Source organism: Salvia splendens, chromosome 12, assembly GCF_004379255.2.
Source record: "Salvia splendens isolate huo1 chromosome 12, SspV2, whole genome shotgun sequence".
In the NCBI taxonomy this organism is placed as follows: domain Eukaryota; kingdom Viridiplantae; phylum Streptophyta; class Magnoliopsida; order Lamiales; family Lamiaceae; genus Salvia; species Salvia splendens.
The window spans coordinates 28,533,406-28,552,335 of NC_056043.1; the positions used below are offsets into that span (position 1 = coordinate 28,533,406).

Genomic DNA, 18,930 nt, shown 5'->3' on the forward strand with positions numbered 1-18,930 from the left:
GGGAATGTAAGTGGGAGGTTTCAGTTACACAAAGGTCGCATGACGATATGTGGGAAGTTAGGAAGTGGAAGTATCGACATACTTGTATAGGCCATCGTGCTAATAGAGATCATGCTAACTTTTCATCCCCAATGATAGCTCTGTTGATTCGACATCATGTGCGACAATGTGCCGATTTCAAGGTCTTCTCAATAATAGCTGATGTTCAAGACAGATTTGGTGTGTTAATCAGTTATAAGAAGGCGTGGTATGCAAAGAGAAAGGCTATAGAGTTTGTATACGGTGGATGAGAGGAATCATTTAGGCAGTTGCCAAGCTACATGTTTGAACTCCAGTCACAGAATATGGACACAATTGTTGAGTGGAAGCATAACGATCTGTTGAGTCAGAGGTGTACAATGGTGTTCAACTATATTTTCTGGGCATTTGGGCCTGCAATACATGCGTTCCAGAAGGCCGCACCGGTGTTAACAGTGGACGGGACTCACCTCCGAGGAAGATTTAAAGGTAAGTTGCTTGTTGCTTGTGGTTTTGATGCTAACAAGACATGCTTGCCTATTGCATATGTTGTGGTGGATGAAGAAACCAATGACAGTTGGTCGTGGTTTTTGGATCATCTCAGAACTCATGTCGTGAAATACGAGAGGGAGGTGTGCATTATATCAGATAGACATAAAGGACTCTTGAATGCAATGGAGTCTGAAATCATGACAAGGGCCCCGCAGATACACGACAAATTTTATTTGCTTCATGTGAGGACAAATGTGTTGAAGAAGCACAAGGGCCCCAATGTGAAGGCCATTATATGGAAGTTGGGGGTCAGTTCTCAGGAGCGTAAATTTGCAAGAAGACGTCGAGCACTACATGATGTCAACAGTGGTGCGGTTCGAATGCTGAATAGGATTACAAAAGAGTGTTGGTCACTGTGCTATGATAGTGGACTTAGGTGGGGGGTGGCCACAACAAACATGTCGGAGTGCTACAATAACGTCTTGAGGGGTGTGCGAGAGTTGCCGATTAGAGCGTTGGTTGATTTGACATTTTGGAGGACGGTAAAATGGTGGGTGGAGAAGAAGACAATAATAGAACACACCGAAGGTGAATTAACCCCATGGGCGAGGGACAGGCTTGCTAAGAATGACTCAAAGGGGCGAAAACATTACATCACTGTCATTGACCGAGATACAGGGAAGTACCATGTCCGAACTCGAGGAAGAATAGAAAAAGGAGTGTCAAAGGGCAACAATGTTCAAATAGTCAGGTATTTGGAATCAAGTTGTAGTTGTGGTAAGTGGCAGATGTGGAGAATCCCTTGTCCGCATGCTTGTGCGGTTGCTAGAGACAGAGGTCATGTTATGATTGACCTCATAGATGAGAAGTACTACCTAGGTACATGGAGATCACAATACTATACTCAAGTTTCATTTGATGCACCAAGACATGAAGAGTATTGGGTTGCACCGTCATGAAAATTGTGCATCACCCCTCAGCAGTTGATTCCTAGAACGCGTGGCCGAGTTAGAAGAAGAGGATACTTAATCAAATGGATGTCCAGGAGGAAGATGAACCGAGAGCTCCCCGTCGTTGCAGAAATTGCGGGATAGAGGGGCATGACCGAAGAAATTGCTCAGTCGGTGCCGTTCAGTATAGTCGAGGTAGATATTTGCATTTGCGTTGTGTATTGGAGATCTGTTATGTTTTGTATTGACATTTTTTGTTGAATTGCAGGAACTGCTAACAAGAGAGGGCACGGCGTCGAGGATGAATATAAAAGAATGTTATGTTTATGTATCAACTACTATGTTTATGTATTTGTGTTTGGGGCAGGTGTGATAGCTACTATATGTATGTATCAACATTTGTGAGATGTTGTCGACATTATTATGATATGTATTATGACAGTTATTATGTATTTTATTTGATTAGCTTAGGCCATTTTAGGCTATGTTCGAGATTTTGAACTTTTAAAACCTGCCGGAAGACGCATAATGCTTAGCGGTTAAATTGTCGGCAAACGCGTACAGCCTCGTGTGCCTCGACAAATGACCAGCACACCAAATAAGTATCGCACAAGTACGATGCAGTCGAATCAATGCAGTGCTCAGGGAGGATACAGTCTGCATAGGGTGTCCACACAAACTACAAACAAATAAAATAAAAACCACGATTAATTTCATACTATAGTAAGTAAATTCATTAACTAAGACAACACAAATAAATTTCACCTGGCCAGGACGAATCAGTGATAACTGATCACGATAATGAGCTACTGAATGTCGGGGAGCATTTCCAATTTCAGTAACTCCGTGCCACCTATACATAATATTAATGTCAAAAGTTATCAACAAAATACATAATTATGTGAGTTAATTTAAACAAAAACATTACTTGGCTCCACACGGGGTATACGGCGTGTGCATAGGCGATATCAAGAAGGCTGGCCTCAATGTAGGCATTCTTTCCCACGCCCACAGCTGCAAGAGAACCATAGGTCCACCCACATCTCTTCTCTGTCTGCCTACAGAAGCCTCGCACAAATAATGATACAGGTATGCTAAAGCAGCACTACCCCAACTGATATTAGCCACATCTTCCGGATCGTCTAAGGCATTTAACCACATAAAGGGGACCTTGCACCCTGTGGTGTCCGGTAAAATAAGCCCCCCTAACAAGATCAGAGCATGTATACGTGCTCTTTGGATGTAAGCATACTCAGGCAGCCCATCACCCAACGGCATCGTCGCTTGGTGGATCAGAGACGTCATCAACAAACCACCGTGCTTCGTTTCTGTTTCTGCGTCAGTTATCCATCCCAACAAATCTCTACACTTGCTTGGCCAATCTTCAAATCCAACAGGGTAGTCACGGCCAGTGAAAACATGCCTGTCTGCTCTCAAACCCCACAGGCTTTGCACATCCTGTAAGGTTACAGTAACCTCACCAACTGGAAGGTGGAAACAGTGTGTCTCAGGCCTCCAGCGCTTGATCAAGGCAGTTATTAGCTCATTGTCCATCCTCATCGGCCTTCCACATTGCACCACGCCTCTGAACCCCCATATATCAAGCCAATACATCACATTTTCATATATTGGCAATGCCCAAACCTTACTCTCCGTCCTACGAACTCTCAACACATTTGATGTGCCATTCGCCAACAAGGAGGCTGAAATGTGTTCGTTCTGATGAAACAGTAGTGATGGATCCTCAGGTCCATAACATAACTGTTGTTCGGAACTTGCAGATGCCATCTACTTCAAAACATTCACCCAAGAGATACTAGCATTATATAACTTCAATGTTACAATTTTGCCCAATATATACTAGCATTAGATAACTACAATGTTTGCATTTTTGCACGAGAATATATCTAGTTTCTACACTTAGTGTATACAATGTCAAATTGAACCACTAACTTCTACAATTGACCGTACATACATGTGAAACACACAAATACGCAACAAAACAACACAAATAAGCAACACAATAACAAAAATCGACCATAAATTCTTCAATTTCATTATAAACCCTAACTTTGCTAAATTAGGGAAAAGCTCCACAGATTAAGCAATAATTGATTAATGTAGCCAAATGGAAGGACAATTACCGAAATATGTTTGAAGTTTGGTTGAAATCTGTCGAAAAACGTCTCCAATCGCCGAAAATCATCGAGAAAATTGCCTCTTCGCGATGCTCCGCTGCTTCTGTCTGTGAATTGGGAGCTTTCTGCCCTCTTAAGCCCGATTTATAGACGTATAACTCTTATGCGTCATTCTTAAACGACGCATATCCCTTATGGGTCATTCATTAACGACGCATAACCTTTGTGCGTCATTTAAAGACACATAATCTTTGTGCGTCATTCTTTAAAGACGCATAACCTTTGTGCGTCGTTCCCTAAAGACGCATAACTGTTGTGCGTTTCATTAATAACGACGCACAACTCTTATGCGTCACTCACTGAGCCGGAATATATCTAATGCTCTTCATTAAATTGAAATTCTATTAACACCCATTAACAAAAAAAAGAAAATTTTCAGAATAAGTTAGGAGAACGTGGAGTGATAAATTTTGTGGGATAAAGAAAAATGGAAATAAATGAGAAATTTGATTATGAAATGTAGGAAGGAAGGAGTAATTATTAAAGTACTATACAGCCCACGAATACAAAAATGAAGTATATACAAATTAGTGAGTAATAAGATAATAATTAATGACGAGGGATCACGTGCAAAAGCATATGCTTTGTGCAGTGCATTAGAAAATTACATTAAAAAACTCTTCCCAAAGGCCACAAAGCTTGTCGTTAATAACAACATTAGTAGTCCAGTCCAGTCCAGTCCAGTCCAGTCCAGTCCTCACTTCCCTAAAATCTCTCCCCCAAATGGAGGGAGTGAAGGTGAAACTTGAACGCGAACACACCTACCGCCTCCCCGATTTCCTCCAAAGCGTGAACCTCAAACACGTCAAGCTCGGCTACCACTACCTCACATCCCACCTCCTCACCCTCTGCATCGCCATGCAGCTCACCCTCGACCCACCTCATCTTCGCCTCCTCCTTCTACCTCCTCACCCGCCCCCGCCCCGTCTTCCTCCTCGACTACTCCTGCTACCGCCCCCGCGACGACCACAGCCTCCCCCTCCTCTCCTTCGTCGACCGCCTCCGCCTCGCCGGCTCCTACGACGACTCCTCCGTCCACTTCCAAAAGAAAATCCTAGACAAGTCCGGCCTCGGCGACCGCACGCATCTCCCCGAGGCCATCCTCATGATCCCTCCCTCCCCCACCATGAAGGCCGCCAGAGAAGAAACAGAGCAAGCCATCTTCGCCGCCTTCGATTCCTTGTTAGCCATCACCAAGATCAACCCCAAGGACATCGGCATCCTCGTCGTGAACTCCAGCCTCTTCAACCCCACTCCGTCGTTGTCCGCTGTCATCGTCAACAAATACAAGCTTAGAGGCAACATTAAGACCTTCAATTTAGGCGGGATGGGCTGCAGCGCCGGTGTCATCTTGGTCGATCTCGCTAAGGACATGCTCCAGCTCCACCGCAGCACGTACGCCGTCGTCGTCAGCACGGAGAACATCACGCAGAATTCCTACCACGGGGTGAAGAAATCGATGCTGATTGCCAACTGCCTGTTCAGAGTCGGCGGTGCGGCGATCCTCCTCTCGAATACCAGGAGGAGGACGAGGAGGGGAAGACGGGGATTTCGCTGTCGAAAGATCTGATGGTGATGGGGTGCGTACTAAACAAGCCCAACAGCAATGACGGCCCATCAGCCCAAAGCCCAAGGAAGAGTATCAGTTCGGCATTACCAAAGAGTTCGGCCCCAGCCTACAGCTCGGTACAAGCCGACCAATCAGTTCGGCATTACCAAAGAGTTCGGCCCCAGCCTACAGCTCGGTAAAAGCCGACCATTCAAGCTCTACTCTCAGATCGGCAAAAGCTGCTCGGCAATAGTTCAGCAGTTCGGTCTCAGTATTTGACCGAACTGGGAGATAGTCAACTCATGTCAGAACCTCCACGATCTCCACTACACCCACGATCTATTTAGTGGTGTCAAGCAGTCATTAATTCAGGCAGGATAGTGGACCCATGCAGGATTGCATGACCTCCACGACATCCACAACCATCATTAGTGGTGATGCAAGCCACGATCTTAGTTCGATGTATAAATAGAACTTAGATCTGGTAGAAAAAGGTTAAGCTCTCTAGAGATAAAACACCATATAGCAAGTTTGTATTTGTAAGCTGTAGAAAACAGATCAAGCAATACAACTCTGCCCTCTTTTCTTCCCGTGGACGTAGATTTACTTCAGTAAATCGAACCACGTAAATTCTCTGTGTCGTGATCTGTATTTTCCTGCATTCACTAACATCAGAAATTCGCGGATTCATCACTGGCGCCGTCTGTGGGAAGCAGAGAACCAAATTTGTGATAAGCGAATTTTTGACCCTTTTTCCACCCCAAAAAAATGCATACCAGATCACACACTACCCGTAATACCGTTCGTGAAAACCATGAGGAAGCTAGTCCAGCCCGCAGGTCCGGAGAACAGCCTCGGGATACAGCTACTTACAGTTTTCAAAAACAAGCCGCTCAAAAGGTCCACACACCGAGTCTTCCCAGCAGCCTGATTTGAATGAGGCTGTCAAGCTGTTCTTGGCTGAGAAGCAGGATGAGTTCTTAGCCTTCCTGCAAAAGAGCCAAGAGCCGAAGACGAAAACGGTGGACTCTCCTTCCTCATCCAGACATGAAAGTCGCTACCGCAGTAGTGCCGTGTCTTCCAGGAAGAAGAATCCTCAACCCCGACATGTTCCTGTTCCTCCTCGGTACCGGAATCACAGGAGAACTCCATCTCCTCCATACCGAAGAGGTGTCGGGTTCGCCATGTACGGAGCATTGAAGACTCCGTTCTCGGCCGATATCACCCGAACTTCCTTGCCACAGAACTACCGAACTCCGTCAATGACTTATGACGGGTTGGTGGATCCTCATGACTTCCTGGGACGCTATCAGTATAATATGGCGAACCAGGGTCTCAATGAGGTCCATATGTGCAAGCTGTTCCCCGAGCTGCTCATCGGGAACGCCAGCAGGAGGTTTTTTCAGAAAGCGGAAGCCCGGATTACTTCGGCTCAGCTGCTTTCTATACGTCAAGGTCGCGACGAAAAGATCAGCGACTTCCTGACGAGATTCCATGAGGAATGCCTACAAGTAGATAATCTCAATGATCTACTTGTCATTTCGGCATTCCAAAATGAAATCCTGCTCGGAGCTCTCTACAGAAAGCTCGTGGAATGCAGTCCGCAAACAGCTCAAGAGATGTGGGACATTGCGGACAAGTTTTCTCGTGCCGATGAGGCAGACCGTCGAAAACGGTCTTTAGACAGCTCATCTAGAGAAGACAAAAAGAAGCCCGATCATAGCGATCAGAGGCTTCCTCGCCGAACACCTTCCCCACCAAAGGAGGGATAGCGGTCATCCGAGGTGATCGAAAAAGAGCAAGTGTGTTCGCAGATTGCGCTTAAAAGTGCCGAGCAATCAGTTTGGCACCATCAAGCATAGCAATCACAGCAGCCGGAGTCAGAGGCAGGCGAAATGACCGAAGTCACACCGGAGCCGAACTCGATGGTGTACGGCACTGAAGCCGTGATTCCGGTTGAGATCGGCATACCCAGTCCCCGAACTCAATTTCTCCTCAGAAATGAATGGTGACGGACTGAGAGCCGGACTAGATCTTGCCGAAGAAAGAAGAGAATTGGCCTGCATAAAAGCAGCCAAGTACAAGGAGCAAGTAGCCCGGTATTTTAACCAAAGGGTGAAAAAGCTGCAATTTCAAGTGGGAGATCTCGTCTTGAGAAACAACGAAGTAAGCCGAGCAGAAAAGCTGGGCGAACTCGAACCCACATGGGAAGGTCCATATCGGGTGTCAGAAGTCCTCGGCAAAGGGTCTTACAAATTGACTCGCGTGTCAGGAGCACAAGTACCCTGAACATGGTACGTTTCCAACCTCAAAAAGTTCCATTTGTAAGAGACAGTCCGGTCAGTCAGTCAGTCTTGAGTCCTGTTCGGTCAATGTGCTTTCTTTGGTTTGCTTGGTCTTTTTGTCTATGTGCGTTTTGTCTGTCTATGTGCGTGTCGTCTCTTACAAATGTTACTGAGGTATCTTGTTCTTCGAAGGCTGATCCCCTTCTTAGAACATATACAAGCCAACGATTGTGAGTCAAAGCTTCTAAAGAGGATACAAGACCACAATTCAGCTTAACAAGCAGTCCGTCTGAAACGAACTGCAACAAGCCAACGACTGTGAGTCCAAGCTTCCAAGGAGGATACAAGACCACAATTCAGCTTAACAAGCACTTCGTCTGAAACGAACTGCAATAAGCCAACGATTGTGAGTCCAAGCTTCTCAGGAAGATACAAGACCACAATTCGGCTTAAGAAATAAGCACTTCGTCTGAAACGAACTGCAATAAGGGAAAGTCCGATCCACGCGATAAACCTCGCCGAATTAGGACGACCAAGTTCGGTCAAAGAAGTTTACCTCATAAGACCGAGGACGACCATGTCTAGTCAAAGAGGTTTACTGCATAAGACCACTTCGGTTAACTGGGAAAGTCCGATCCACGCGATAAAACTCGCCGAATTAGGACAAGGGAAAGTTCGATCCCGGCGACAAAAATCGCCAAATTAGAACCCAAACCAAGTCCGGTCAGAGATGTTTATTTCATCAGACCAAAGACGAGTCCGGTCAAAGATGTTTATTTCATCAGACCAAAGACGAGTCCGGTCAAAGATGTTTATTTCATCAGACCAGATGTTTATTTCATCAGACCAAAGACGAGTCCGGTCAAAGATGTTTATTTCATCAGACCAAAGACGAGTCCGGTCAAAGATGTTTATTTCATCAGACCAAAGACGAGTCCGGTCAAAGATGTTTATTTCATCAGACCAAAGACGAGTCCGGTCAAAGATGTTTATTTCATCAGACCAAAGACGAGTCCGGTCAAAGATGTTTATTTCATCAGACCAAAGACGAGTCCGGTCAAAGATGTTTATTTCATCAGACCAAGGACCAAGTCCGGTCAAAGAAGTTTACTTCATAAGACCAAGGACCAAGTCCGGTCAAAGAAGTTTACTTCATAAGACCGAGGACAAGTACGATGAAATTTTTTCGCTAAGCTGTAAATACAGAGTGTTAGAAGCGAAAACAAAATTTCATTTTTCAAATCTTGTTCGGCACACAACTCCGCTACCCTACGAGATGGCGTTACGCTATTACAAAGGACTATTCTACTGTCCAGGGTTGCTAAAGTTGAGCCATCTATTCACAAAATCCTCGTGAAGCTGAGTTCGGGCGCTCCAGGCAGCCGCAGAATAAGCAGGTTGACGAGATGCTCTAATCGACCTGCCACCTCTTCTCTGAGCCCGGGAAGTCCTAGCACCTCGGCGGCGAAGAGTCTCTTCACGAAGCATTTGCCGATCTTGCTCGCTCATAGTCACAACTCCTCGGCGACTTTCAGTCCGTCCCTGTCTTGACGATTCCGGTTGCTCCTGAGCCCGTTCTCGTCTTGACGTTTCCGGCTGATCCGGAGTTCGTTGTTGACTTGGAGTAGGATTTTGAACAAGGGAACCAGAGGTTTGATCTGGAGTGCGAGCATCTGTTGGCACGATATGCCGAAGGAATCTTTCTATGGAGGGGCGCCGAGAAAGAACAATGTTGTACCGAGAAGCCCAACGCCGCAGTGATGTCACGACTTGTTGGCAAGCCGAGCTCTCCAGCGCATTGTTCCTCCGGAGTACATTGTATTCCTCCCACAGTTCGTCAACTCGACTCTGAACATCTGATATGGTCATTCCCCCGCGCACACGGATGTAATCCTTGTACGCAGTCCTCTCAGCAATGGTCGTATTCAGCTCGGCCTCCAGATCATTCTTATCGGACTCTAAGTCCTTATTATCGGCATCCAGCTTCACTAAACGAGCCAGAAGCTCGTCATTCTTCGTCTGATCGGCTATAGCTCTTTTCTCAGCTTCGTCTAAAGCCGAAGAGTACAGCCGTTTCCAGTGAAGTATCTCCATCTCCTTGAGTACAAAGCAGCTATATTAGTTCGGCAGCTGTACCGAGCAGATAGTAAAATACAACAGGAATAAAGGCGAGTACGAAAAGCTATACGAAGACAAGTGTAGAGAATTTTTCATTCACAAGGAAAATTTTTTACACTAAGAGGGCTTCAAGGCCACCGTACAAGGAAGAAACTAGACTAAGAGAAGGGAGACGAAATCATACTCCGCCAGCTTCGTCTCCGGCTCCTTGGTCTGGTTCAGCTTCTTTCTCCTGAGCTACCTCAGCCTCGGCCTCGCATCCTGCTTGCCTCGCCTCCGCCTCCTGATCGGCTTCCTTCTCCGGATGCCCGGCCCGCTCGACTTCGGCCTCCCGCTCCAGCGGCTCGGCCTCACCCTCTCCGTTGTAAGTCGAAGCGGGTGAAACGGGTCCCACGGAGGCAAAGATAGCCTCCAGGTTCTCGTCCCGATCAGCTCGACAACTCCGGACTCGGTCTGCAGAAAGCAGGACCGAGGATGAAGCGAGCTCCTCAAGGAGCGGCAGATTCTGAAGCCGAGCTGCTATCTCTCGGCTGTACAGAGGCAGCACGACGTCGGCCCCCTGCTCGCCCTTATCGGCAATTAGCCTTACCAGACTACCGACAAAGGCCGAGAACTGGCTGCTCAAAAAGAGTTTCTCCGTGTAAACACGGAGAGCCTCCCCTTGGGCAACCACGGCAGCAGCATCCCTCCGTTTCGTCTGCTCTCGCTGGATGACGAGCTGGTTTTTGGCAAACTGACCTTCATCCTGGGCCGAAATCCTAGCAGCTCTGGCCTTCTCAAAGTTAGCCTCAGCCTGTTCGGCCCGATGACAAGCAGCCGCCAACTTCCTCTGCATCTCAGCATAGTCATTGGACGCTTTGGAGAGTTCGACGGCGACGAGCTTGGAGAGCATATCGTTCCTCTGAAAATGAATAAAGAAAAAAGTCAACAAAGGGGCCACAAAAAATACAGGAAAAAAAAGCAAGGCCAGAAAATCAAGAAGAGAATTCACCTCGGCGAAGTCCGTGGGCCATAAAAACGGCTCACAGATATGTTCCGAAGGAGGCGCCAAGACCACGTCTTTCTCTGGCGCTCTCGGGGGCTTCTGGGCATTCCCCTTCCCCTTTGCCGAAGTCGACTCCGGCTTCTTCGGATCCGAAGAGGTTTTTTGCCTTTTCGGAGTCCTCTCGGCATCAGACGCCGAGCTGGTGGTTTTCGGCCTCTCCGGCTCCTTGGACTCCGAAGATTTGCGGCTAGCCTTATTCAGCATGTACACTGCCAAAAAGCAAGGAAACAAGGTTAGTTTTCGCTGCTAAAGCAGTAAAGCATAAAAAAAAAATCCTCACCCTCAGTTTCTTCGTCCGAAGACGAGATATTGAACACGAGGTCGCCCTTGACGAGCTCAGTTTCCGAGTATTGTTTCCTAATCATAGGAATCTTATTGAGCTCGCCCTCGAGCTCGGCCAACGGTTCTAACCGAGGATGAGGAATCACGGACTTCGGCCCTCTCCAGGGAAAGCCCGGAGCCGCTGTCCTATTATAAAAAAAGAAGCGGTTTTGCCATTTCGGCCACTTGGTTTTGCAGAACGCCCTAAAAGGCTGTAAGGGGATCAAGTAAAACCAAGATCCTTTCCTTTTAAATTGGAAAAAATTAAGGATTGCCCGCAGAGACAGATCCTTATCTAGCCTACGGAGTTCGGCAGCAAAAGCCGACAAGTGCCTCCAAGAATTCGGAGTCACCTGACCTAAAGGGAGTTGAAAAAAATCAAGAAGCTCTACAAAAGGTGGGGGAAGAGGGAAACGAAGCCCGCATTCTAAGCAGGCTTCGTAAACGGTGGCATAACCCTCCGGCGGGTCGTTAGCCCTATGATCATCGTCGGGAACCACCGCCTTCCCCCCGGGAAGAAGATATTTTTCGTGTAGAGATATCACGGTGTCCTTACTCAAGACGCTGTGAAAGTATTCTACAGTCTTCTCTCCGGACTCTTTCCGGCCAGAAGACCCCTTGCCCCCTTTCTTACTCTTTGCAAAATCTGAAGAAATTCTGAAGAAATTCTTGAAAGCGGAAGGAAATTTTTACGCAAAGGAGATAGAGTGCAGAAGAAGCAGTCGCAAAAGTGCTTCAATGATGAAGAAAGGAGGTATTTATCAGGTTCGGCGAAGATTTCAAAATCGTCGCACCGTTTCGAATCCCACCTTTTCAGGATTCAACGGCCGGATTTTACTGTCGCATTTAATGCAGTCACGTGCAAGGCACGTCCCCTGACATCAGCCTCCCCCTTGCCTTTATCCAGAATGCCGAAGTGACTCACTTCGCCGAAGTGATTCACTTCGCCCTTCGGGGGGGGTAGTGATGGGGTGCGTACTAAACAAGCCCAACAGCAATGACGGCCCATCAGCCCAAAGCCCAAGGAAGAGTATCAGTTCGGCATTACCAAAGAGTTCGGCCCCAGCCTACAGCTCGGTACAAGCCGACCAATCAGTTCGGCATTACCAAAGAGTTCGGCCCCAGCCTACAGCTCGGTAAAAGCCGACCATTCAAGCTCTACTCTCAGATCGGCAAAAGCTGCTCGGCAATAGTTCAGCAGTTCGGTCTCAGTATTTGACCGAACTGGGAGATAGTCAACTCATGTCAGAACCTCCACGATCTCCACTACACCCACGATCTATTTAGTGGTGTCAAGCAGTCATTAATTCAGGCAGGATAGTGGACCCATGCAGGATTGCATGACCTCCACGACATCCACAACCATCATTAGTGGTGATGCAAGCCACGATCTTAGTTCGATGTATAAATAGAACTTAGATCTGGTAGAAAAAGGTTAAGCTCTCTAGAGATAAAACACCATATAGCAAGTTTGTATTTGTAAGCTGTAGAAAACAGATCAAGCAATACAACTCTGCCCTCTTTTCTTCCCGTGGACGTAGATTTACTTCAGTAAATCGAACCACGTAAATTCTCTGTGTCGTGATCTGTATTTTCCTGCATTCACTAACATCAGAAATTCGCGGATTCATCAGATGGCGATCGCGGGAGGGGCGCTGAAGACGAACATCACGACGCTGGGGCCGCTGGTGCTGCCGGTGAGCGAGCAGCTTCTGTTCTTCACGACGCTGGTGATGAAGAAGGTGTTTGGGAGGAAGAAGGTGAAGCCTTACATACCCGATTTCAAGATGGCGTTCGAACACTTCTGCATCCACGCGGGAGGGAGGGAGGGCGGTGATCGATGAGCTGGAGGCCAACCTCCAGCTGTTGCCCGTGGATGTGGAGGCGTCGAGGATGACGCTCCACAGGTTCGGGAACACGTCGTCCAGCTCGATTTGGTACGAGCTGGCGTACGTGGAGGCGAAGGGGCGGATGAGGAAGGGGAACAGAGTGTGGCAGATTGCATTTGGGAGTGGATTCAAATGCAATAGTGCTGTGTGGGTTGCGCTTAAGAACGTTCAGCCACCCAAAAATGGGCCGTGGGAGGATTGCATACATGACTATCCAGTCTAACTCAATTGATTCATCGATCCATGCATCATGATTCATTGTGTTTGCTTCATTACTAACTACTCCTACTCCTACTCCTACTACTGTATTTGATTTTCATTATGTTTACTTAATTACACCTTTCTTTCTTGTGCTTTTGCAATGTTATGAAATTCTTGTGTTTTTGCAACAGATTGAGTAGTACTAATGAAAAAGCTTAAAGAGCATTGCAAGAAATACAAATAAATTGATCCACAAACAGGGGAATGAGAGAGAAGGGGAGGAGGCAGGCAAGGCTACTTTTTGTCTCTTTTTTTGAATTTGAAGATACTACATGTGATGTGAGAGGAGTGACTGTAGAGTGAGCGTGCGTCTTATTTTAAATGGAGCGAAAAGAATATACTGATTTAAATTATAATTTATTCATATATTATGTACTGTATGCTAAAACGACAAGCATATACCAAGAAGCGATGCGATGTGATCTCTTTGACCAATTTTATCCTGTAACATAGATATTTTATTGCTCATATATAATGAGTATTATATGTTCACAAATAATGTGTGCAATTAATTAGGACTAAATAACTAAGAGTTTCCGACGGTTGTCGTTACCGTTAAATTTGCCGATGGAAAGATTTAGTGTTTTTCAAAACTAGAAATACTCAACTCTACAGTACATGGAGCCACGACTTAGTGATAGACTTAGTCAGTTAGGATACCTTAAAACCTTAGTTAATGATGTTTTTCGACAACAATATATTATGACCAGATTCTATATTCAAAACTTGTCGGATTAGAGCTTTATATAAAATGGATATGATACAAAAAGAGAAATGTTATTTTATACTATACTTTACGTGAATACTAGTACTATATTATTTATGATTATCATTCTCATCTAGTCCAAGTTAGTTTTTTTTTCAAATTATCCAATTTTAATACCTTAAAATCTTTACAGATATCATTAATTTTACAAGTTGCATAAAAAATTAAATTCAATCTGTCCATTTTTGTTTATTAACTTTAAAAATAAATAAAAGACTGAATCAAAATTTATATTATTATATTTTTTAATTAATTATGTCAATGATGATTTTCAAAAAATATCATAAAACGTAAACTAATTAAATGACAACAATGTTAAAGTCATTCTATTTTAATTTTAATAGAAACGAATGCTTTTCGTGGTGAGTCATTCTATTTTTATAGATTAAGTGAATTTATAAAAGTGATGTAAAATATACAATACGTACCAATCGGAAGATCTATTAAACCTTAAACTTATCAGAGAAACTAATGTAATTTATTTCAACTTGCTGGCTGATTTTTTCATAAAGGCGATTATAATTGCATTTGTACTCAACGTACTCAATTTTCCGAATAAGTATACATTTATTCTAGACAAAAAGTTGCCATGAATTTCAACTTTTTATTCATTAAAGTCAAAAATTAATTTCTCCCATCCCCACAATACTCCATTAACCGGAGCTTTTAGCTTTATTAGGCTGTCATTTCCCACGATAAATATAAATAATGGATTTGGTGGTGAAATTACTTGTGAATCAACACAATTGAAAACAAAAAGTTCTTTGTTTAGAAAATAAATAGTACTACTAAAACATTTGCATCCCTGAATGCATTGAGCCGTACAAACAGCACAACACATAATCCCAAACCATAAAAAAATGATTTAATTAATACAGTATAAAAAATTTCGTATGTGCTCGAATAATTAACTACTCCTCCTAGATATTGCAATATTTATACGTTAATAAATAAAAAAATTATGGGGAATAGATAGAATTAATATTCCAGCATCTTGTTAGATGGTGGTCCTATTCATTTGAAAAATTAGTGAAGATTTTAATCAATACTTGGACCATTTGTATCTTATTCGGTGTGTTATGGATGGTTAGTCACTTAGTAGTTGAAGAAGTGTGTGAGGAATGAATGTCTTGTTAAACACGTGTATTTGTACTTAAGTTGACTCTAAGCCATTATAAAGGACAATTTATTTATTTATTTTTCATAAGAGTAGTAAATTCTTGTGCAGTTCACTGTTCACACCAGGTTTAATTTAATTATTAATTAATTAATCCAATACAATGACGAATTAATCAAATGGTAACTCACGTCTTCCATGATAACTAACTACTCCCCCGTCCCGCTTAAAATGACACGTTTTACTTTTTAGTTTGTTCCTATTAAGATGACACATTTCCTATTTTTGGAAACTTTCTCTCTCTAATTAATACACTCAACCGTTTTTTTCACTCCTATTAAAATATCCATCTTTCTTTACCTCTCTACTTTAATACTTATACTCACTTTTTCTCTCTCCAATTAAACACTTTAACCAATAACTCCTATAATTCCGTGCCGGCTAAACAATGTGTCATCTTAGCCGGGACGGAGGGAGTATTATAATGATTGAAAATAGAAAATGATATTGGTATTCTGCCAAAAATAATATTGTAGTTAAATGAAAATGATACTCCTTACGTCCCAATGTAGTTGAGTTGTATTTCTTTTTGGGGCTGTGTCAAGATAATTGAATCACATTTAAGGTAAAAACTTTATCCGCTCTCATACTTTATTCTCTGTTCATCTATCTTATTTTTATTGTTTCTCTTACTTTACTTTCTCTACTTTAATACATCAATATCTTAAATCTCGTGCTCAAAAGAAATATCCCAACTACCTTGAGACGGAGAAAGTACTAAATTTGACTATATAAATGCTCTAGGATTTTTTTTTTGTTTATATTAATTTATAAAGCTCCCATTGTTAAGTGTTAATTTTGGACTACGGTAATAAAATACAATAGTACTGTAATATGTTTGCCAAGTAGTAATTAGTTTGTAGTAAGTGTTATTCATAGGAATGCGATGGGCGAGGGTGTGTGGTAAAGCCCATACCAACAATTGTTTTTCATTCCGTTCTTTTTCATTTGGGTTGGTATGGGCCTAGAGACTTAAGAGAATCTTAATTTGGCCCAAATTATATTCAAATTTATATTTTTATAAAAGTATTTGTATTGTAATTTTATAGAGTTATCATTTAACCTAAAAATGTTGTGGTGCCCCGTGCGGGCACAACAACTAGCTAGTAGTTGCATAAGTAATCACATACTTACTCATTTTCCAATTTCCAATTAAATAAATAAAAATACGTTATAATTTTTGGATTCACCAATTTTGATTTCATAGTCCATAATAAGATTATAATTTGGAGTAGCACAAATGTATCCGTTATAGTGTTAATGTGTGATGGTTACATCATATTGTTATGAAGGTAAAAAAACAAGTATATGGGAAATGAAGATAAGAAATAGGGGGGCAGTAATGAATGGGTGGGATGGGACCATGTGGCAGAACGAACATGACTCTGTCGGCCTTCTTTCTTTCTCTTCTGCGACGATTCTTGTTTTCTTCTCACTCTTCCCTTTCTCTCTCTCAGCTTCATTACAAGCAACCAAGCTGTCTCTTGTTGGAACCCCAGCAACACCACCATTTTATTACAATTCCCCATCATTTTCTTATTCCAAACCATGAACATATAGATCCTTCCTTCTCCCACAATTCGTCATGTCATTAAGTGGTGGTGAAGACAAGGAAATCATGAACCCGACTAGCGGAGGCGCCTCCAGACCGAAGCCCGCCAACCCGAGATTCAGCTACCGCGAGTGCTTGAAGAACCACGCCGCTAACATCGGCGGCAACGTCACCGACGGCTGCGGCGAGTTCATGCCCGGCGGCGATGAGGGCTCCCTCGAAGCCCTCAACTGCGCCGCCTGCTCCTGCCACCGCAACTTCCACCGCAAGGACCTCCACCAGCAGCCCTCCGGGTCGGCGATGGTCCACCCGCTCCAGCTCACTCCGCCATTGCCCCACCGCGCCGCCGCCAACTGGTCCGGCGCCGCGGCGATGCAGCCGGTCAGGATGGCCTTCGGCGGCGGCGGAGGCGGAGATTCGTCGAGCGAGGAGCTGAACTTCAGCGCGTTCCATCTGAACGCGGTGGCGCCGGCCCCGCCGCAGAAGCGGTTCAGGACGAAGTTCACGGCGGCGCAGAAGGAGAAGATGCTGGAGTTCGCGGAGAAGGTGGGGTGGAGGATTCCTCGAGAAGACGACGCGGAGATGCAGAGGTTTTGCGCGGAGACGGGAGTGAAGAGGCAGGTTTTCAAGGTTTGGATGCATAACAATAAGACTATTTCTTCTTCTTCCAATAAAACTACCACCATCTTTCCAAATGTAAATTAGGCTTTTTCCAGATTTCCTATTTATGTTACTGTTCACTATTTCATTTAATTATGGATTTCAATTTTCATATATGCATGCTAGTTATTGCTATCCTTTTGTATTTTCCTACTCAGATTTTTAGGGTGAATTAACAATTAAGTATATTGTCCAAGTACTAAATTTCAAAGCATAAAATGATAGTGGTTGTAGATTTCTATCTATGCGACGTGGAGGTTGAATTATTATAAGTTCAGAGGAGGAACATGGGCATGCTGTGAGTTGAGGGAGCACCCATTATTCATAATTTGTTTCACGAAATTTTCATTAATTATTATCTCTTCTGTCACTTTATTGGTTTCTCTTTGATTTAGTTGAAAAAGCAATTGATGTACGAATGATTCTATTGGTCCACTTTTTTCCCCCTCAATGTAGTAGTAGTAGTATTATTGTTATTCATATTTTTTTGTTTAGTTTTAAATTTAATTTTATTATCAAGAGATTGTTATATCAAATTTTGAATATGCAAATATTTTTGTAGAATTTAGATACAATTAATCTTTAGATTTGATATAGCAAAACTTGAAACTTTTTATGAGCTGTTAAGGTACACTTTCGTACATAAAAAAGCATTCAAAATCACTAAAACCTTGAACATACTTATTAAACAGAGATATGAAGTGATATTACCTTACCAATAAACACACATTTTATGTAAACGTAGCATTTTTAAGAAAATAAACTGACATTTATATTAATAGTGCATATAATTTTTTAAGGATCAATAGGTTTTAAAATTAATATGCTATTTGTGAAATTAAAATAAAATACGGAAAATCAGAATCGCAACCACTTATCTTCGTGATGATTTGGGTTGGGTTCGAACCGGATGCAAGTCCGTGAACACTTGAATTATGAATAATAAGTACAGCAGTGATGTCAGCTAAAATAGGATGTTTTAATTTTGAATCAATACAAACACGTCAGTCGAATCACGAGCAACACTTCAATTTCTGCCTAATCATGGACCCATCAATCAATAAATCAATCACCAATATATTCGTCAATAGTTCCATATGTATATACTTTAATTAATTTGTATACATTTTTCTAAAATATTGTTTGAATAGTTAATGTTTGCAATTCAAACCTAAAATGAATGTGACAATATCTCACATTCGTATTTTTGTTAATTAGCGATCACAACATCTCTCAGCGTATTTTTGTGCCGTATATTATTGGCGTATTTTTACCATTGTGTTTAATTAGTATTATACATTTCGTGATTTAAATCTATAGTAAGATAAAATTATGAACATTCGTTTTTGTGGGGAGGAGTGGCCTCATTCTAAAACACACAAACCTCCCAATTTGCAAAAATATAATAACACCTAGTGTAGGAGAATCAATAATTTGATAATGAGAAGTGATAATAGAAAATATCAACACCAAAATTTTACGTGGAAAACTCTTTTTAGTGCGAAGAGATAAAAACCATGAGACCCATCGGTCTACCAAATTCACTACCACAAAAGAGAGAATACAATCAAAAAGTTTACAATAATATATAATTCTTAACCACTCATCGAATGCACTAGAAACTCAACACAACTTCAAAACAAATGAAA

The 18,930-nt window shown here is 43.1% G+C and overlaps 1 protein-coding gene and 1 pseudogene across 1 annotated transcript; both read left to right on the forward strand.

The window, feature by feature from the left end:
* Positions 1–4,381: 4,381 nt before the first annotated feature.
* Positions 4,382–13,088, forward strand: LOC121757829 (annotated as a pseudogene).
* Positions 13,089–16,425: 3,337 nt separating this feature from the next.
* LOC121758837 (zinc-finger homeodomain protein 5-like) lies at positions 16,426–17,395 on the forward strand. The gene has a single exon (XM_042154249.1). It carries the CDS (start codon positions 16,655–16,657, stop codon positions 17,324–17,326), a length of 672 nt encoding a protein of 223 aa, XP_042010183.1. The 5' UTR covers positions 16,426–16,654; the 3' UTR covers positions 17,327–17,395.
* The last annotated feature ends 1,535 nt before the right edge of the window (positions 17,396–18,930 follow it).

What these genes read in the sequence shown, in the direction of transcription:
- LOC121758837 (XM_042154249.1), top strand. Translation starts at nt 16,655, where the DNA reads ATGTCATTAAGTGGTGGTGAAGACAAGGAAATCATGAACCCGACTAGC.